The sequence below is a fragment of the Giraffa tippelskirchi genome, chromosome 2 (assembly GCF_054371585.1).
Source record: "Giraffa tippelskirchi isolate mGirTip1 chromosome 2, T2T-mGirTip1v1.2.pri, whole genome shotgun sequence".
NCBI classification, from domain to species: Eukaryota; Metazoa; Chordata; class Mammalia; order Artiodactyla; family Giraffidae; genus Giraffa; species Giraffa tippelskirchi.
In genome coordinates, this window is record NC_137276.1 from 237,787,326 (window position 1) to 237,807,222 (window position 19,897).

At 42.7% G+C, this 19,897-nt stretch overlaps 1 protein-coding gene across 14 annotated transcripts in view; it reads right to left on the reverse strand.

Moving 5' to 3' along the window:
• The window catches only part of EFHB (EF-hand domain family member B), a 59,406-nt gene that overhangs the window by 6,936 nt on the left and 32,573 nt on the right, over positions 1–19,897 (reverse strand). For 7 of the 14 annotated variants that reach the window (XM_081559292.1, XM_081559257.1, XM_081559284.1 and 4 more), the window contains 5 exons: positions 16,525–16,608; positions 15,868–15,935; positions 11,384–11,538; positions 3,163–3,370; positions 535–747 (listed from right to left, as the gene is read on the reverse strand). In XM_081559292.1, the coding sequence (XP_081415418.1) occupies positions 535–747; positions 3,163–3,370; positions 11,384–11,538; positions 15,868–15,935; positions 16,525–16,608 (728 nt within the window). Of the gene's footprint in view, positions 1–534; positions 748–3,162; positions 3,371–8,437; positions 8,546–11,383; positions 11,539–15,867; positions 15,936–16,524; positions 16,609–19,897 lie in introns of all 14 variants that reach the window. The other 7 variants (XM_081559276.1, XM_081559234.1, XM_081559268.1 and 4 more) reach the window with 2 other exon arrangements.

The following is a 19,897-nucleotide window of genomic DNA, read 5'->3' on the forward strand; positions in this document are numbered from 1 at the left end:
ATGGAGAATGAAAATGAAGGAACCGTTCTCTAACAGCTCCTCAAATATTTGAAGGAAAATCTGTTTTTAGCTAAGAATCACTTGATGTAAGTCTCCTACCACTTGGGACTTCCCTGGTGGTCCAGAGGTTAAGACTCCAGGCTCTCAATGCAGGGGGCATCAGTTTGATCCCCGGTCGGGAAACTAAGATCCCACATGCTTCATGGTGCAGCCAAAAAACGAGTCTGCTACCACTTGGTGAATTCTGAATTATGACAATACCTAACATTCGGGGTTCTGAGCTATAATGGTTTCAATTTCATTAACACCGAGAGAATCATTTCACTTGGGTCACCATCAACACTAGCTCAATTCAGCCTCCATCTAGTAAGCCCCCCTGGGTGCTTAGACCACAGAGTTGAATGAAAGGTCCTAGGCTTTGAGAAAGTTAAGAGTCTAACGGAGGCTGGGGACAAGCAAGGACAGACACAAGGGCACTCCCCTTCTGCGTTTGCTGCTTCTTTTTAAACTCAGCACACAAGGTGACAAACTCACAAGTAGAAGGAACAGCGCCTACAACCGCACTGATCTCGGAAGAAGTCGTCTTGTAGTGATCAGAAACTTGATCCCCTGGCCTCAGAAGTGTCCGCAGAGTCTTTTCTGAGCTCCCTGGTTCTTTTAAGACAATATCTTCAGGCTTTAACAGGAGAGCTGGTTCAGATTCTTCTACATTAGCCTCAGCAGGGTTTGCACAATCCGGTTTTCTACCTTCAAGCAAGGAGGAAAACGGGAAAAAGTACAGGACAAAGTTACAACCCAGAGCTCGCCCTGTAGCACGGTGAGTTTTCGCATTTAGTCTCTTCTTGCTGGTGGAAAGGGAGGCTGAGCTGGTGCAGTCACTTCACTGACACCAGAACACGCTGTGGAAGCACAAGTTCATACACCAGGAACTGTGGACAACGTCTAGCATTTCTGTTCACCGCTCCGCTCACTTCACTCTAGAATAAAGCTTTTAAGTCTGAAACACCAAAAGAAAACAGAAAACTTTTTTCTTTCCTCTCTTTTACAATTAGAGCTCATTTTCATATTTGACTTGAACGCAGGATTACCAGAGCTGTTCCCAGGACTATGCCCTGGGAAAGGGAAAAGAAGATGTATTTGGAGTTGCAAAGGCCACACAAACCCTGGATCGCGGCGGGGGGGCGCCACGCACCGCGACATTTGGAGAAGTGAGGAGAACTCGCTGTGCGCGCCCGGTTCATAAATAGCTCCCCCAAATCAGCGTACCAAAGAAAACCCTGAGGTGGGGCTGCCCCGCTAACACTCGGCGCTCTTCCGCCGCCGCGCTCCGCTGAGGCAGCGGTCCCCGCGCAGCGTCTCCCGGACCGGAAGTGCGCCGCCAGCGCCAGGGGGCGCGCGGCCGCCCGCGCGGGGAGCCCGAGGGGCGGCGCCCGGCGTCCGCTCGGGACCGGAAGACACCTGAGGCCCGGCCCTCCCTCAGCTCCTGCGGCCCGTGGCCCCGAAAGCGTCAGGCCCAGAGTTCCAGATCCTCCGATCCCCTCCTCGCGCCCCTCCTCCTAAAGGCAGAAATCCGGAACAAGTATGAAAAAGTTTTTAGAAAACTTCCAGAAAGCCATCTCCGTGAACTCAGCCCCTTTTCTCGAGCCGACAATACTGGGACAGACCATTCCTGAGCCCCTGCTGACTGACCCACCTTAGAAGAAAAGGAAAGAGGAAAAACCCTAAAACCTCCACTACAAAGGGCTGCTGAAGTGAGGACCCGAAAACCAGGAACAATTTGAAGAACCATCTGGTTTGAAAACAGGCTTCTGCTTTCCCCACTACTTGATGAGTTGTGCCAAGGAGGAGAATACTGTCACCCTCTGCTTACTTCTGAGAGGACTAGGGTAGAGCTGTTTTCTGTAAGAAGCTTCATTAGGTAGAAAAGATCTTCCTGCTCTCCTTCTAGTGGCTAGAGTAGAAAAGCTGTCCCAGAAACTGGTAAGGGCGCCCATCCTCAATAAAGCCCAAAATGTGGCATTGGCTTTGCAGGAATAAAAGTGAAAACTTTTTAGAGGAAGAGATATTCCAAGAGGAGATAAAAATGCACACAACCTTTTAAAAGGTAATCATCTCTAATAATCAAGACTTGAAAATTAAAGCAAATGAGGTATCATTATATCACAACTAAATTACCAGAATGTTTGAAATAACACTCAATGGTAGCTAGATTGGAGTAAAACCTTCTCACAGTCTTGACTGATAAAATTGCAAATTGGTACAATCATTGAAAAAGGCAAAATGAAAACAGTTACTTCTGAGATGAAAATGACATTCTTAAGAAATGAGATATAATTAGAAACAGAAAGCTTTCTGAAAGATGATAATCGTTATACGGTCACTCATATTACTCTTGAAATATCTGGAAATAACCTAAGTTTTAGAGAGGAGGAAATGGTTTAGTAATTTACAATACATCAGTGTAAAGGAACTGAAAATGAAGTTTACAGAAACTGTGACAGTATCTCTTCGTTCCATAGAAATTTGAGACCTAAGTTTTTTTTAAGCCAAATAAAAATGGTACATTCGCTGTGATTTTAGCTATTTTAAAATATTTCCGTACACGCATGCACAAATGTATTTCTACATATGTATATATGTATATCTATATGTGGTTAGTGATGCAGGAAGATAATGTGTAAACGTGAAAATGTTTGAATAAAAGTCAAAATTATGGTTGTCCTTTTCTGAAAAAATATAAAAGATCAAATTCTGTTTTACAATTGACTTTTCCAGGGAAAGGAAGCTAATTTCTCTAAGAATATGGTTTTCAAACATCTTTCTTAGGAACTCTCTTTCATATTTTGGGCTTCTGTGTAAATTGCTTTGCTCATAATTATTTTCTTTTGAGTAAGTAATACATTGTTCCAAACTCAAGAGATACCAAAACATAGACTGTCCCTTAGCAACCTATCCCTACCTCACCTCCCCAGAAATAATAAATGTTATCAAATTCTTTCCCGTCCTTCCACAGATATTCTATGCATGAAAAAGAAAATAAATATGTATATATGTGCATATTTTTAAATACATAATATTAAAGTTGACAAGAGTTGAACTCCCAGGACAAAGAAAACATGAAAGTACATTTAAGAATTTAGCAAACCTTCAAAAATTAAATACCTTTAATAAGGACCCTCTTTTCATACTCTTTAAGAGGGGTTTTATCTTTCCAGGTAAGAAAATTCGCAAATTCGAGGTAGTTAATCAGCCCATCATTATCCACATCACAGTATTCAAATAGCTGGTCCAGAAGCTTCTCGTCAAAGTGCAAACTGGCCTGGTCACACGCTTCCTGAAGCTCAGCTTTATCTATCACCCCATCTCCCTTCTGTTAGACATAAAGCAAGAAAAGGTGACGTGAGCATTGTCTTCAAGAGCAGAGTGGGCAACGTCTGTTATTTCCCTTGAGAAAAAATAAAAAGTCTATCACATAAATTCCGAGAATATGTCTTATTTTTCACATAAGAAGAGTCAAACTTTAAGTGAGATTGGTCCTCATTGTGTCCATCTGATACATGCCCAGTAATTTCAACCCTGATTGGAGTAGGGTGTCAACCTTTGTTCGTTTTAGCATCTTTGTCTTTAAATCGTGCTGCCTACACTCTGGTGGAACAGGCCCAAGCATGATCCATGCTTGACATTTCATTTGACCAGCATTGTATACTTCCCACAACTTCCTACAACTTTCCATGCTTCCAAAGCTTTGAAAACCTCTGGTGTTCCAGCTGGGCAGTCCATGGTCCTCCCTGCCACCGCCTGATAAAGAGGAGAAAGTGGGAAGTGGCTGCAGGCCAAGCACAGGGAGGTGGGTTCAGAGACAGCTGCCTCCGGGGAACTCCCAGGTGGTACAGTGAGCAGTTAAGACCCCACGCTTCTTCCACTGAAGGGAACATGGGTTAGATTCATGGTCAAGGATCTAAGATCCCGCCTCACTCTAGCTATTAACAATCCCCTGGGCAAGAGGGGAAGTTTCCACCCCTTTCAAACAACAGTTAAAGACGGAAGCACTAAAGGTGAGCTGCAAAGCATGAAAGGGAAATTTAGAAAGGCAGTGGGCAGAACTGGCTGATTCACTTGGAGGGGTGAGGACCTGGAATGCAGAATGCTTGTTAAGGAGGAATGGCCAGAGCGGGGCGTCTTACCACTCAGCCCTGCTGCAGCCTGTCAAGCCCACCTTAAATCCACACGAGCCGACTGTGAAAGGTCTAAGAGTCCCTGCCAGCTGCCACAAGGGAGCTTGGCCCTCTAGAGAGACTTCCCTGAGACAGATAAATTCCCAAGGGAAACCATGAATGACTCACTGACTAGCATTTGGCTCCTAGGCCCAGAGTTGGAGTCACAACGCTGATGAAGGCAATCCCCTGGAAAATGAGAAACTGACCCAGTGAATTCCAGATGAATTCTAGATAAATTCCTGCAGCAGACCCACAGGCCTGGAGACTGTTCCTAACCCTCCTGTTGAAACAGAATTAGGATGTAAAATACATTATCTTGGCAGGGAGCTGCAATGTCATGGATAAAGCAGACTGCTTTATGAAATTCTCTGCTGCATGCCCAAGTCAACAAAAAATGCAGACCCCACAGTCCTAACAGAAAAGCAATGGGGGACGAGGGGGATGGCTGTTGAATCAAGGGTCCCCAAAACTAAAATAGATGGTGGCAATAATGAAAATAAATGCTTCTTATTCACCAGGTATAGAGCCACTTCTGCCTCTGCATCCTTTATTTCTCCCTCCCCCACACCCCAAACCCAGCTGTTCTATTGAGGACGTTGACTAGGTGTGAGCCAGAGTCTCCTGGTCCCCAAGGGGGACTACAGGCCACAAGTATCTGTGCAACTTCATGGGGCAGGGACTCAAACTGCTATGGCTTCATAGGCTGTGGGTGCCAAAGCTGTCATCTCACTCAGTCTGTAGCAAGCAGAGAAGTCAGGAATCTGCTGGTGGGGCTTAGGCAGGGTTTGTTCAAAGTGGAGAAGGAAGGTTCACGGTGTATTATTTCTGTGGCTTCCACAGATGGATGTATAATTGTGTTGCTGCTCTCCATACCTGTCTGGTGAGTGTTCAGGCGCTTCTGACCCAGAAGCCAATATGGAGACAATGCTAGGACCTTTGGGGCCTCACAAGACCCCTTTGAACTGCAAGTCTCTATGAATAATGGTTTCACAAGCCTGAAACCCAGGGTCCTCACTGGTCTGCTGTGGCTTTCAACCTCAGTGAGAGCTATAAGGGACCAAAAACAAGCAGTCACTCTACTCAGTGGGTGGAACTCAAGTTTATTTTCATGGTTCCAGCCAGCCCTCCCCTTGATGAACCAGTATATTTTAACTGACTCTTGGATTGTTGAAAGTGGCCTGTTTCGACATTTCTCCAAAGAAGACATACAGATGGCTAATAAACACATGAAAAGATGCTCAACATCACTCATTATTAGAGAAATGCAAATCAATACCACAATGAGGTACCATTTCACACCAGTCAGAATGGCTGCTATCCAAAAGTCTACAAGCAATAAATGCTGGAGAGGGTGTAGAGAAAAGGGAACCCTCTTACACTGTTGGTGGGAATGCAAACTAGTACAGCCACTATGGAGAACAGTGTGGAGATTCCTTAAAAAACTGGGAATAGAACTGCCATATGACCCAGCAATCCCACTGCTGGGCATACACACCGAGGAAACCAGAATTGAAAGAGACGCGTGTACCCCAATGTTCATCGCAGCACTGTTTACAATAGCCAGGACATGGAAGCAACCTAGATGTCCATCAGCAGACGAATGGATAAGGAAGCCGTGGTACATATACACAATGGAATATTACTCAGCCATTAAAAAAAATACATTTGAATCGGTTCTATTGAGATGGATGAAACTGGAGCCCATTATACAGAGTGAAGTAAGCCAGAAAGAAAAACACCAATACAGTATACTAATGCATATATATGGAATTTGAAAGATGGTAACGATAATCCTATATGCGAGACAGAATAAGAGACACAGATGCATAGAACAGTCTTATGGACTCTGTGGGAGAAGGTGAGGGTGGGACGTTCTGGGACAATAGCATTGAAACATGTATATTATCATATGTGAAACAGAACACCATTCCATGTTTGATGCATGAGACAAATGCTCAGGGCTGGGACAATGGGATGACCCAGAGGGATGGGATGGGGAGGGAGGTGGGAGGGGGGTTCAGGATGGGGAACACATGTAAACCCATTGCTGATTCACGTCAATGTATGGCAAAAACTACTACAATATTATAAAGTAATTAGCCCCCAACTAAAATAAATAAATTTATTAAAAAAAAAAAAAGAAAGTGGCCTGTTCCATTGCCACATGGAAAATTACAGATTGGAAGATTAAAGACACCTCTTTTCGAGTCAGAGAGCTATGGATCAACAGAGGAATGGATAAAAAAGCTATGGTACATATATTCAATGGAATATATGGAACAAAAAAGAACAAAATAATGCCATATTTGTAGCAACATGGATGGACCTAGAGATTGTCATACTGACTGAAGTGAATCAGACACAGAAAGACAAATATCATATGATATCATTTATATGTGGAATCTAAAAAAAAGGAGGAGGTCCAAATGAACTTATTTACAAAACAGAAGTAGAGTCATGGATGTAGAAAACAAACTTATGGTTACCAGGGGATGGAGGCCAAGAGATAAACGAGGGGCTGAGAATGACATATACACACTCTGCGTGTGCTAAGTCACTTCAGTCCTGTCTGACCCTTTGTGACCCCATGGACTGCAGCCCGCCAGGCTCCACTGTCCATGGGATTCTCCAGGCAAGAAGACTGGAGTGGGTTGCCATGCCCTCCTGCAGGGGTCTTCCTGACCCAGGGATCGAAGCTGCATTTACCGCTATGTATAAAACAGATAACTAATAAAGACCTACTGTAGAGCACAGGGAACTCTACTCAGTCCTCTGTAATGGCCTGTGTGGAAAAGAATCTAAAAACGAGTGGATATGCGTGTATGTATAACTGATTCACTTTGCTGTACGCCTGAAACTAACACATTATAAATCAACTATACTCCAATAAAAAATTTTTAAAAAGAAAACCATGGAAACAAATCACAGCTGCTGAGTGAACCATCCAAGTAATTCATACAGCTGCCCCCGATAAGGGTCCATCCTCCAATAAGGATGGCTGGGATCAAGCTTCAGATGGAGCCTGAGCCGCCAGGGGCTTCCACCGTCACTGCCCGGATCTGTCCGTGCACCAGACACGGCAGCACAGTTACCATCAGACCCGGCGCCAAGTAAAGCCACCGACCTGAGCAGAGGCCGCCGCCACATGCCGAACTCGCGACTCCTGCCGCCAGCTGACCCGTTTGTCTCTCGGTGAGAGAGACTCTCCGGCCATACTGACCACGCGAACCTCTGTCCCCTCCCAGAGCTGCTGGCGGCGCCTGTCACATTTCAGGCCGGTGAGCCAGCTCGTCACAGAAGCGCGGCCCATGAAGTGCGTCTGAGTCATGCGCTCTGCCTTCTGGACCATTTTCAGCCTGGCGGTGGCATGACTTCCAGCACCGAGGCTCCTCAGCAACGAGCTGTCAGTCAAGGCACTCAACGAGCCATCCCTGCCCCCAGGCACCCACAGCTGCCTGGGGTTACTGAGCTCTGGGACCGCCTTCTCAAAGCCACCTCCCTTCCTCCCCAGCTCCTGGCTCACACATCTGAGTAGACCAGTGTTGTCACGGGCCGGAACTGTCCCCTAAAAGGAATCTTCCCATCTCAGCTACTTCCTGGATAACAATTAGAATAAAAGGAGTTGGAATTACACATACGAATTTTGAAAATCTAAGACTCTGGTATGACCATTCTTGGACACGATGAGTCTTTTTTTCTTTTTTTTCCCCTTCTAGATTTTACATTCCCTGAGTAAAAAGCCTGCACATTATCTGGAATAATATTTGATGTACTATGAGTGTTCAGCAAATAACAGAATTAATCCTCTAAGCCAAGAAGATTCATTTAGGAAATCACAGTTTATTTGTTCTGTTTTGTTTTGCTTTTCAATTAAATTAAATCTGGGCACTCAACAGTATAAGATTCAAACAATCAAAAACCATCCTACAGCTGTTCTAGGAAGACCCCCGTCGTATTATCCTTGCAGAAAAAAGCTCCTCAAGGACCCTGAGCACTATGTTGTATGCATTAACAGTTAACCATTTAAAAGGTATATCAGCATTAAATAATTCTCAGTACTTTTCTCCCTGCTTAATTTAATTTTATCCTAAGGAATGTGCCTGGTGGTTCACTAAGATAATCAACAGCTATTAAGATGATCATCTTGCCTATAATTACATCTAAAATGAAGAACTTTCAGAAAGCAGAGCACTGTCATCCTGCTAGTGTCCCTTACTCACATCACGACCATGTGAATTCTCCAGTGTCATCTTTGTAGATACTCGGAGTTGATGAAAATATACTTGTTCAGAAATGAAACAGCGCCATTTGCAAAGATGTGGATGGACCTAGAGATTTCATACCGAGTGAAGTAAGTCAGAAAGAGAAAAACGAATACTGTATAATACCGCTTTTATGTGGAATCTAGAAAAATGGTGTAGATGAACTTATTTGCAAAGCAGACATAGACACAGACACAGAGGACAAACATAGCGATACCAGGAGGGGCGGGAGGGTGAACTGGGAGGTTAAGACGGACACACGTACACTACTGGTGCCGCGTATGAGACAGAGAGCTCGTGAGGACCGACTGCACAGCGCAGGCAGCTCTGCTCAGGGCTTTGTGGCGGCCTAAACGGGAGAGAAACCCAAACAAGAAGGGAAAGGTATATAGACAATACTATATTATAGTAATAGCTGACTCACTTTGCTGTACAGCAGAAACTAACACAACATTGCAAAACAACTATACTTCAATAAAAATTAAAAATAAATAAAATATAAAATACTTATTTTCACTTATGTATTTAATTCTAAAGAATAGTTTTTTAATTACCTGTAAATATCAATCAGACTTTATTAAAAATCAGAGAAACAGTTGAATACTTTCTTTAAACACAACTTTGTGAGAAATGTTGTTGATGACTGGCATTTGTCCCAAAATAATTAGTATAAACTTAGATATTAACCCATGTTTTATTCATCAGTACATCACAGACACACAGACCCCCTAATTTAAAATAAAATGAACAGGCTTAAAATGAATTAGCCAATGAGTGATCAAGATTTTTTATAAGATAAAAAGTGTGAAGTGTCACTTTTTTAAAACTGCACGAAACATCAGGAGGGAGATAAGAATATCATCTTTTCCCTTTGAGATAAACTAAAATCTTTCGGTTCTTTCTTTTCTTCTGTCAAGATGATGATGTGTTACATCATCACAGGCTTCTTTATGAGCTTTTATTTATGTGTTTTAGACTCATTCTAAAATGGTTTTAAGGCTGCCTAGAAAAGTAAGTACAAAGAGCCAAAAAAAAAAAAAGTGAGGAAATGAGGGCAAAGAGAAAAATAAAGTTGGGATGAAATAAGCTGAAACCTGAAGCAAAAAGAGTGCACGGAACGCATGCTGTCAGGTCATGTTCACGAACTAGACATGTTTCCCTGGGTCGGCTCCACGCTTGCTGGTGGCCAAGTCAAAAAGTTATGTACAATTGGCACAAAATTCATGCTGCACAAGAGGTAAGAACGAACCAGATACTTAGACGAACCATGGTTATTTGATCTAGAAAGACTGGGTTTCCTTATAAAGAGGACGTATGTGACGAAAATAACAGCAGCATGGGCGTACTAATAAAAAGTCTGCCACATGTCACATTTGGGTAGTAGGACTCCTAAGTGCAAGCCAAAGGCAGTGCAGCTTGGTAAATGGCCTAAAATGATCTCAGGTCATTACACAGCCCCACGGTGATCTGATTTGATCAAAGCATAAAATTTTTAGAGTAGCTTGAAAATGGAATGACCTTGCTCTCTCAAAAACTGAAACCACACCTGATCGTCCGTGGGGAGAAGTGTTCTAAGCTTGGCTTAGACCAGACTGACGGTCCCGTGTGTGCAAGTTCAGAGAGAGGCGGAGACTGTCCATCCCCAGGTTCCCAGCACACTCCAGTTCAGTGATCTGCAAGAGTGGTTCTCAAACCTGAACACAGCAGAATCACTAAGGAGCTTGTCAGAACTCAATCGTAGACCCCAATCCCAAGTTCCTAATTCAGTAGGTGTGGGGTGGGCCTTAGAAAGTGCAGGTCTAATATCTCCCCAAGTAACAGTGCTAGTGGTTAAAGAACCATATTTTGACAACACAGATCAACTCCAGGGGTCAGCAAACTTTCTGACAAGGGCCAAAAAGTCCATTCAGTGTCTGATGCACTACTCTGAATGTGTAGTTGCAAAATCAGCCACAGACAATACTTAAAACACATGGGCACATGCATATACTCCAGCAATCCCACTCCTGAGCATATACCAGAGAAAACTCCAATCCAAAAAGATACATGTACCCCAATGCTCACTACAGCACTGTTCACAATACCCAGGACGTGGAAACAACCTAAATGTTCATCAACAGACGAATGGATAAAGAAGATGTGTTGCATATATACAGTGCAATATCACTCAGCCATAAAAAAAGGGTGAGATAGTGCCATGTGCAGCAACACGGATGGACCTAGAGATGATCATACCAACTAAAGTCAGGCAGGCAGAGAAAGACAAATACAATATGGTATCACTTGTACGTGCAAATCTAAAACATGACACAGATGAGCTTATCCACCAAGAGAAACAGACTCACAGACAAAGAGAACAAACTTATGGCTACCAGAGGGGAGAGGAGGTTGGGGAGGGATAAGTTAGGAGTTTGGGATTAACAAACTACTACATAGGAAGTAGATAAACAACAAGGACCTATTGTACAGCACAGGGAACTATGTTCTTTACATATGTGTGTGTGTGTGTGTGTGTGTGTGTGTGTGTGTCACTCAGTCATGTCCAACTCTTTGCAATCTCATGGACTGTAGTCTACCAGTCTCCTCTGTCCATAGAATTCTCCCGGCAAGAATACTGAAGTGGGTAGCCATTCCTTTCTCCAGGGGATCTTCCTGATCTAGGCATCGAACCTGGGTCTCCTACACTGCAGGCAGATTCTTTGCCTTCTGAGCCACCAGGGAAGCCAGGATCAAATCCAGTCCAGCACCACCTGTTTCAGTAAACAGTTTTACACGCCCATGTAAATAGTTGATTCACGATGTTGTGTAAGTTTCTGGTGTACAGCAAATCTGATCCTGATCTACACCAGCTCGCTGGACCTGTAAGCCCATGCATAGACCAAAAATCTCCCCTTCACTACTGGCCTTGTCATAGTGCCTGAAGGCTGCCAGCAGAGTGTCAAAGTTTTGGTGGTTAACTTTCTTCAAGTGATGCCGCACTGCTGCTACCAGGGCTCGCTGTCTGTCCTTGCCTCGGAGATACTCCCCTGGAAGCCTTCTGTGGATGAGATCACCAGCTCCTATTGAAGAGAGAAAGAAAAGTCTTTTATCTGAATTTAAAGTCTGTCACTATTATTCACATCCTAAAAGAGAGAGAGACCTAGCAACTTCTGTGAATAAAAAAACCTAATGCCAAGACTATTAAGCAGCATGAAAGAAAACCCTTTGGATTTCAAAAAAAAGTGTACACAGTAATTGATGAAAATGAATACTTCTGCTATATGCAACTTCCCCATTCAATGAAAAAAGTCTGAATAAATGAATTTTATGAGAGAATCATGAGCCCACTCAGCTATCAAGTCCTCTCCTAAGACAGCAAAGCTCTTGCCTATCTAAAGAGACAGGCAGACATTTGTCTACAAAGCTGAGGATCTGAAAGCTGGGGCTGATTCCATGCAGGGGTCATTCTGTGTGCCTTAGGGCCACTAGACCTCTGGGAAACCTTGTAAAAACTGGACACGAGTTCCCCACTGCTTCCTAGGGCGAGTTTCCATTCTGCCTTCACTCTGCACATCAAGTCTCCATTTCTCTGTCCTGCTTCCCCTACACTGTGACCAGCACAGGAGACCTGCCTCCATTCACAGTCCATTAACTGAGTCCTGACCCACAACCCCCAGTAGCAACCCCTACAATCCACAAGCAACAACCCCCCAGACCCCACCCTATCTTCCACTTTTCTTTCATTAAAGGAACTTTGTTGAATTATGACACAAAGTATATGCACACTGCCTCTAAACCCCATTCCTTGGATGTTTATGGTGACAGAGATCAGACCAGAGATGACCATGTCGCTTCAGATGTGATGGTTTTGTGGATGTCACCAGAAGAAACCTCTCCCTCTGCTCTTTTCCCCATGGCCTATACCCCACTCTTCCTGCTTTTACTGGCTACTGGCTGTGATATCCTGGGTAGGTTAATTTAAATTGCAACACTGATGGATGCAACCAGAGATTATCATACTAAGTGAAGTAAGTCAGAAGGAGAAAGACACACCCCATCTGATATCATTTGTATGAGGAATCTAAAATATGACACAAAAGAACCTATCCGTGAAACAGAAACAGAATCACAAACATAGAGAACAGACTGGCCGTTGCCAGTGGGGGAGGTGGGGAGGGATGGATTGGGATTAGCAGATGCAAACTATTATACATAGGATGGATAAAAAACAAGGGCCTACTATACAGCACATGAGAGTATGGTCAATACACTATGATAAACCATAATGGAGAATTCTAAATATATATATATATATATATATATAATGTATGTATATATATATAAAATTGTATCACTGTGCTATACAGCAGAAATTAATACAACATTTGAAATCAACTAGACTTCAATTTTTAAAAACTGAAAAGAAAAAATTGCTAATTTGGCTGCACTTCAAAGCAACTAATATTTACACCTACTTTGTGCAAGGCTCTATATTATTAGGGTCTCTTGAGGGTCTCTTTTAATAGGTATTAGTAGCACCTCTAAATTTATTATAAAGTCAGGAGTTAATCCTGCATATTCTGATAAAAGCCTTCCTTCTAAGGGTAGACCCTTACTCTTATGCGTGAAAAGCCTACAACCAGTGCTGGTTCCAGGAACAAGGCAAGTGCTCAGACTAAGATAATCTGAAATGGAGTCAGCTCCCATCAGACCATCCTAAAGTGGGCAAAACCCGAGTAAGGCTCTTTGAGAGGCAATCGAAGTGGTTGGTGAGGGGTGATTTCTGACAAATAAGCATGGCTGCTCTTCCCCTCCACATTTCTTCCCTTGACGGCAACCCCCTGGGGGCTGTTCTGCATAAGAAAGCTCTCCCCACCCCCACCCCCCGCGCTCTTCCAAAAGACGGCCCTTGGTTGAGTCGGTTTTGGGTTTTGTTTTTCTCGAGAGGGCTTCCAACTCCATTAACATCCAAAAATAACTATTTGAATGGTCAGCCTGTGGGTGAGATGCAGGCCGACACCCTCTTCCAGCCCGGCCCTGGGAGAATATTTATGAAGCTCATGGCAAATCACTAACGACTACTCAAGACCCATCACTGAAGAGCTGAAATCGGGAGTACAACCTCAGAGAAACTCACGCCCTCACCACCACACCAAGGACGTGAGAAAAGCGAGGCCAACTCTGCTGAGGCCCCCTGCCTGCGACCAGCTCCCGTGATGCCCCGCTGCCCGCGACCAGCTCCCGTGATGCCCCGCTGCCCGCGACCAGCTCCCGTGATGCCCCGCTGCCCGCGACCAGCTCCCGTGATGCCCCGCTGCCCGCCACCAGCTCCCGTGATGCCCCGCTGCCCGCCTGCCCTGGGTGCCCCCTCAGTCACCCCTGCCCGGGTGCATTCTGGGAGCTGGACACAGCCCGGGCCCTCTTCCAGAGGAACATTAACAGAACCAACAGCCCCAGGCCCGGGGATGAGGCCTGCTTTGTGTCCTTGCCTTTATTTCCCCAAGCAAGAGGAAGGGAGTAACCCAGGTCCAGTAGAAAAACCAATGTTCTCAGAAGCAGGCAGACCCTGGAGCTTTCCACAGAACAGACACTGTGAATTAACCCTAACAGTAGTCACAAAGGACAGTTAGGGTTAGTCTCTGCATCCGTGAGCTCCGTGAAAAGTCTAGAGAGGACTGAGAGTCCCCTTTCCCTGTTACACCGTACACTGCCAAGGCTGCTGCTGACACACACATACTTTGTAAACTATTAATGGCAGTGTTCTTCCTTTTCATTTTATAACACTGTCTTGTCACTCAGTTTATAAGGATAATGTAACTCAACTCCTTTAAAATTACCCATAGAGTTTATTAAATATGCCAGTTCCTGGGACCCATGCCCAGATAATTCTAATTCAGTAGGCTCTCATGTATACTAAATTTTAGGAACCTCCCAGGTGGCCCTAGTGGTAAAGAGCCCACGTGCCAATGCAGGAGACGGAAGAGACGTGGGTTTGATCCCTGGAGGAGGGCACTAGAAAATTTGTCTGTGTTTCACTATCAACATGATGAACTATGTGTTGGATTCATTGATACATGCTATAAATACCTGGAAAACAATGTACTGTGCACAAGACCCCAAGAATTCAACAGACAGCAAGTTGGGGCACCGACAGGTATGACACTGCCCTCAAGTAGGCAGTTGACCATGATTATCTACTTGTTTTTTAGACTAACTGATGGATTTCCTAAATCACTCCTTACCCACTCCTAAGAGTATGAAGAGCCTCTAAGATGGGCAGATATGCATTAAACACATAACAGTTGATCTAAAAAACAAATGTGATCTCCTAATGCGGTGACTCACGATGCTCCAGAACGCCATGTTGCATTAGCAAATAAGTATTTATTGTATTTGTTAGTGAGTAGACTTTAGCTAACACCCTTCCAGTGTGTGTTCTAAGTCGTTTCAGTTGTGTCTGATTCTTTGCAACCCTATGGGCTGTATAGCCCGCCAGGCTCCTCTGTCCATGCGATTCTCCAGGCAAGAATATTGGAGTGGATTGCCGTGCCCTCCTCCAGGGATTGAACCCATGTCTCTTCCGTCTCCTGCATTGGCATGTGGGTTCTTTACCGCTAGGGCCACCTGGAAGGTTCCTAAAGTTTAGTGTACATGAGAGCCTACTGAATCAGAATTATCTGGGCATGGGTCCCAGGAACCCATATCTAATAAACTGTATAACTCTATGGGTGATTTTAATGCAGGTAGACTGCAGACTATATTTTGAAAACCACTAATATACAGCTCAATCCTAATAAGCTTTCAAATAGTTTTCCCTGGGGAAGGTTGCTACTTATATCACTTAGCACTAAAGACTGATTCATTGATGGGCTGGTGGGAAGAGTGGTTCTTCAGTGTGTGGTTGTACAGTGCTTTCTGGAACCTGAATGCCCCTACAGTGCATCTGGGAATGTTGTGAAAATGCCGTTTCTGATTTGGGAGGTCTGAGGGTAGAGCCCGTGAGTCTGCATCTCTAAGAGCCTTGCAGGGGACACGGACACTGCCTGTCTGCAACCACATTTGAGTGCAAGGACCCAGTACAATATTGAGTTCATGAAAAAGTTGCCTCAGTTCACTTCTGCTTGTTTAATATGGGCCTTATTTATATTCTAAATAAAATTCTAAGCCTTCACTACACTTAGGGAATTCATTACCAGGGCTTTAAACTGTACCTGTTTCAAATATAATATGAAAATGTTGCTTCTTTCTTGTGCTACAAATTGTTCTCATTAATGTTAATATAATATTTTAAGCCTTTAAAATTGGAAGCTTTGAGAGAAGGAGATGGTGAACGTCACTGCATAATTTGAGTGGAGGTGGGGGGGCAGAATTTTGTCTTTGCTTGCTTTTTAAAAAGAAACTATATTTACCATAGTCCTCAGGGCGGAGACAAGTCCCAAATGTGTGGTCTGGGGGAACATTCATTGTTTCTGCAATGCTATCAAAGAAAAAATTTCCTTTAGTGAAAATTCCCACCACATGGCATCCCTGGAATTTAAAATATGTTTTCCATACATTTTCAATCACCTATATTTTCTCCTATAACCAAACTATAAAGATCAAACAGAAGTTCTCCAACAGATCTTTTCTCTAATCTCCAACTCACATTAGCAACAGCTGAATGCTTTCACTGGCTTTCAGTGAAAAAGCCCAGATAGAAAAAGAAAAAACAGACCAGGGTCCCAAAGTAGAATTCTGCAAGTGTGCACGCGTGCAAACACACCCTCTCTGTCCACTGAGAGAGAGGGGAGGAGAGTGTAGCACAATAAGTTAAATTTCTGAGATCCCAGAAATAAAGCTTTATGTAAAATTCTTCCTCTTTCTTTTCCAAATGCCCTCTCCCTTTTAGAGACTCAGTCCAGGAACCCCAAGCTCTTAGGTGGCTAACAGGGTCCCTGATTAACACAAAAGGATGATTCTTACTTAACAGATAGATTCTAATAGAACACAAAAGAAAATTTATGACAGGAGTACTTTGTAAATTTGATCCAAAAACATTATCAATTTTAAGTTAATCATGAACTTACGGATCTAAAACTCTTCCAAGTCTATGTTGAAAATTTTCTTTGAAATCATCAACTCGCTTGGATACAATCTTAGCTCCTCTTTTCCTATAAAATTAGAAAACTGTCAGGTGTTTGTATTACCCAAAGTATTCTTGTCTACCAAATATACATATAGTGAAGAATACCATAGTATCATTTGGGTCAGTTCAGTTCATTTCAGTCGCTTAGTCGTGTCCAACTCTTTGTGACCCCATGGACTCCAGCATGCCAGGCTTCCCTGTCCATCACCAACTCCTGGAGTCTACCCAAACCCATGTCCATCGAGTTGGTGATGCCATCCAACCATCTCATCCTCTGTTGTCCCTTTCTCCTCCTGCTCCTAATCCTTCCCAGCATCAGGGTCTTTTCCAATGAGTCAGCTCTTCGCATCAGGTGGCCAAAGTATTGGAGTTTCAGCTTCAGCATCAGTCCTTCCAACAATATTCAGGACTGATCTTCTCTAGGATGGACTGGTTGGATCTCCTTGCAGTCCAAGGGGCTCTCAAGAGTCTTCTCCAACACCACAGTTCAAAAGCATCAATTCTTCAGCATTCAGCTTTCTTTATGGTCCAACTCTCACATCCATACACGACTACTGGAAAAACCATAGCTTTGACTAGACGGACCTTTGTTGGCAAAGTAATGTACCTGCTTTTTAATATGCTGTCTAGGTTGGTCATAGCTTTTCTTCCAGTGAGTAAGCGTCTTTTAATTTCATGGCTGCAATCACTATCTGCAGTGATTTTGGAGCCCAGAAAAATAAAGTCAGCCACTGTTTCCACTGTTTCCCCATCTATTTGCCATGAAGTGATGGGATTGGATGCCATGATCTTAGTTTTCTGAATGTTGAGTCTTAAGCCAACTTTTTCACTCTCCTCTTTCACTTTCATCAAGAGGCTCTTTAGTTCTTCTTCACTTTCTGCCATAAGGGTGGTGTCATCTGCATATCTGAGGTTATTGATATTTCTCCCAGCAATCTTGATTCCAGCTTGTGTTTCTTCCAGCCCAGCGTTTCTCATGATGTACTCTGCATATAAGTTAAATAAGTAGGGTGACAATATACAACCTTGACGTACTCCTTTTCCTATTTGGAACCAGTCTGTTGTTCCATGTCCAGTTCTAACTGTTGCTTCCTGACTTGCATACAGATTTCTCAGGTGGCAGGTCAGGTGGTCTTGTATTCCCATCTCTTTCAGAAATTTCCAGTTTATTGTGATCCACACAGTCAAAGGCTGTGGCATAGTCAATAAAGCAGAAATAGATGTTTTTCTGGAACTCTCTTGCTTTTTCAATGATCCATCAGATGTTGGCAATTTGATCTCTGGTTTCTCTGCCTTTTCTAAAACCAGGTTGAACATCTGGAAGTTCACGGTTCACAGTTCATGAACTGTGAAGTTCCAGATGTTCAAATTGGATTTAGAAAAGGCAGAGGAACCAGAAATCAAATTGCCAACATAGGATCATCGAAAAAGCACGATAGTTCCAGAAAAACATTTGCTTCTGCTTTATTTACTATGCCAAAGCCTTTGACTATATGGATCACAACAAACTGTGGAAAATTCTAAAAGAGATGGGAATACAAGACCACCTGAAATGCCACCTGAGAAATCTGTATGCAGGTCAACAAGCAACAGTTATAACTGGACATGGAACAACAGACTGGTTCCAAACTGGGAAAGGAGTACTATATATTGTTAAGGCTGTATATTGTCACCCTGCTTCTTTAACTCATATGCAGAGTACATCATGTGAAATACCATGATCATTTGGGTCATCAAAAACTAAATCCAGTTTCAAAAGAAATTATATGCTAAAAAGAAAGCTTTATGTGTTCATTCTTCTGGCATGTATATTCCTTTATAAAGATAAGTAACAGAATACAAAATTTTGATTTAAAAGTAAGGCAAAAAGACAAAAATTTTTCAGTAAACAAAACCAAAGTGTTAATATCATTCATATAACTCTTAAGATTTCTAACAGAAAAGTAAGCATTAAAGAAATAAATAACCAAAGGATATAAACAACCTACAACTAGTAAGCAAATACATGGAGAAATTATAACACTCTACAGTAACAAAGGAAATATAAAAGAACAACAAAATATCATTTTTAACAGAGTACATATTTAAATACATATCTATAGAGAGAGAGAGAGAAAGAAAGAATATCTAACATTGGCAAATAGTATGGTAAAACACTTGCAGATTGCTAGTGCAAACGATGATAATTCTTCTAGAAATAATTTGGCAATATGATTCAAAAAGCATAAAAATATTCACCCTTTTATCCACATCTGAAAACAAATCATAAGGAGATAATCCACATAATTAAAGGTCTGAAAATATTATATTTATAAAAATGCTTGTAGTCTCACTGACTATAATGGAAAAAAAAGAAAAGAATCTAAATGTTCAATCCTGGAGGGTGATTAATCACGTCACATTAGCAAGAACACACTCTGGGTGCATTCTAAATGTTGGTTATTAAGAATACACAGCCATATAAAATTATTTTATGTTAAGTGCCAAAACAGGAGATAAAATGGAATTGCACTCTGATTAAAGTTATGCATAAACAAAACAAAAGTTATGCAAAAATCAACACAGGAAGCCACAGTAGAAAGAAATAAATGAAAAGGATAATAAAGGTTGAATTAAGGTGACAGGATTATGAGTGATTTGATTTTATTTTGCCAGTTTTCTGTAATATAATTTCATTACTTCCACCACTGTGATTTAATAAGTAAGAATTTCTCTTGAGAACTGTAAAATTACAACACTACTATTTCATAACATTAAAATTAATAAACCTCTATTGTTTTGCTAAGACTGAAAACAATGAATTTAAAATTCTTAAACTCCTTTTGCCTTTAAAACTATCTCGTGTTCTGGAGAAGCACAGAGCTGGATAAATTTCTGGAGAAGAGCGACACTCTGCGCAGAAACAAAAGATGAAACAGAAGGTGATTTGTCTCTTATTTCTCTATTCACTTCCCATTGGTTCAAAAAGAGAGAAAAAGGATGTCAGAATGAATCAAAGGCAGTTTGAAGGCCATAATTTGAACATATAAAGTTGACAGACTGAAACCAGCTCCAAGGGGCTTTATTAGCAGCCTGTCCGGATGGCAAAAAGGTGAATTCTAAGCCACGGAGCCCTCGCTGCTCAGCCTGACATCGCCTAGAACGTGTTGCCGGGAGAACCGGGAACTATTTGTGAGCAGCCGTGTATGTCAGAGTGTCAACAGCTCTAACATCATTACACGCCTCACTGCATTCACTCACCAATCAAGTCTTCTGCATGCCAGTCACACACACACACACGGAGTCTATCATTTCTAGATTCTAACTGATTCTTC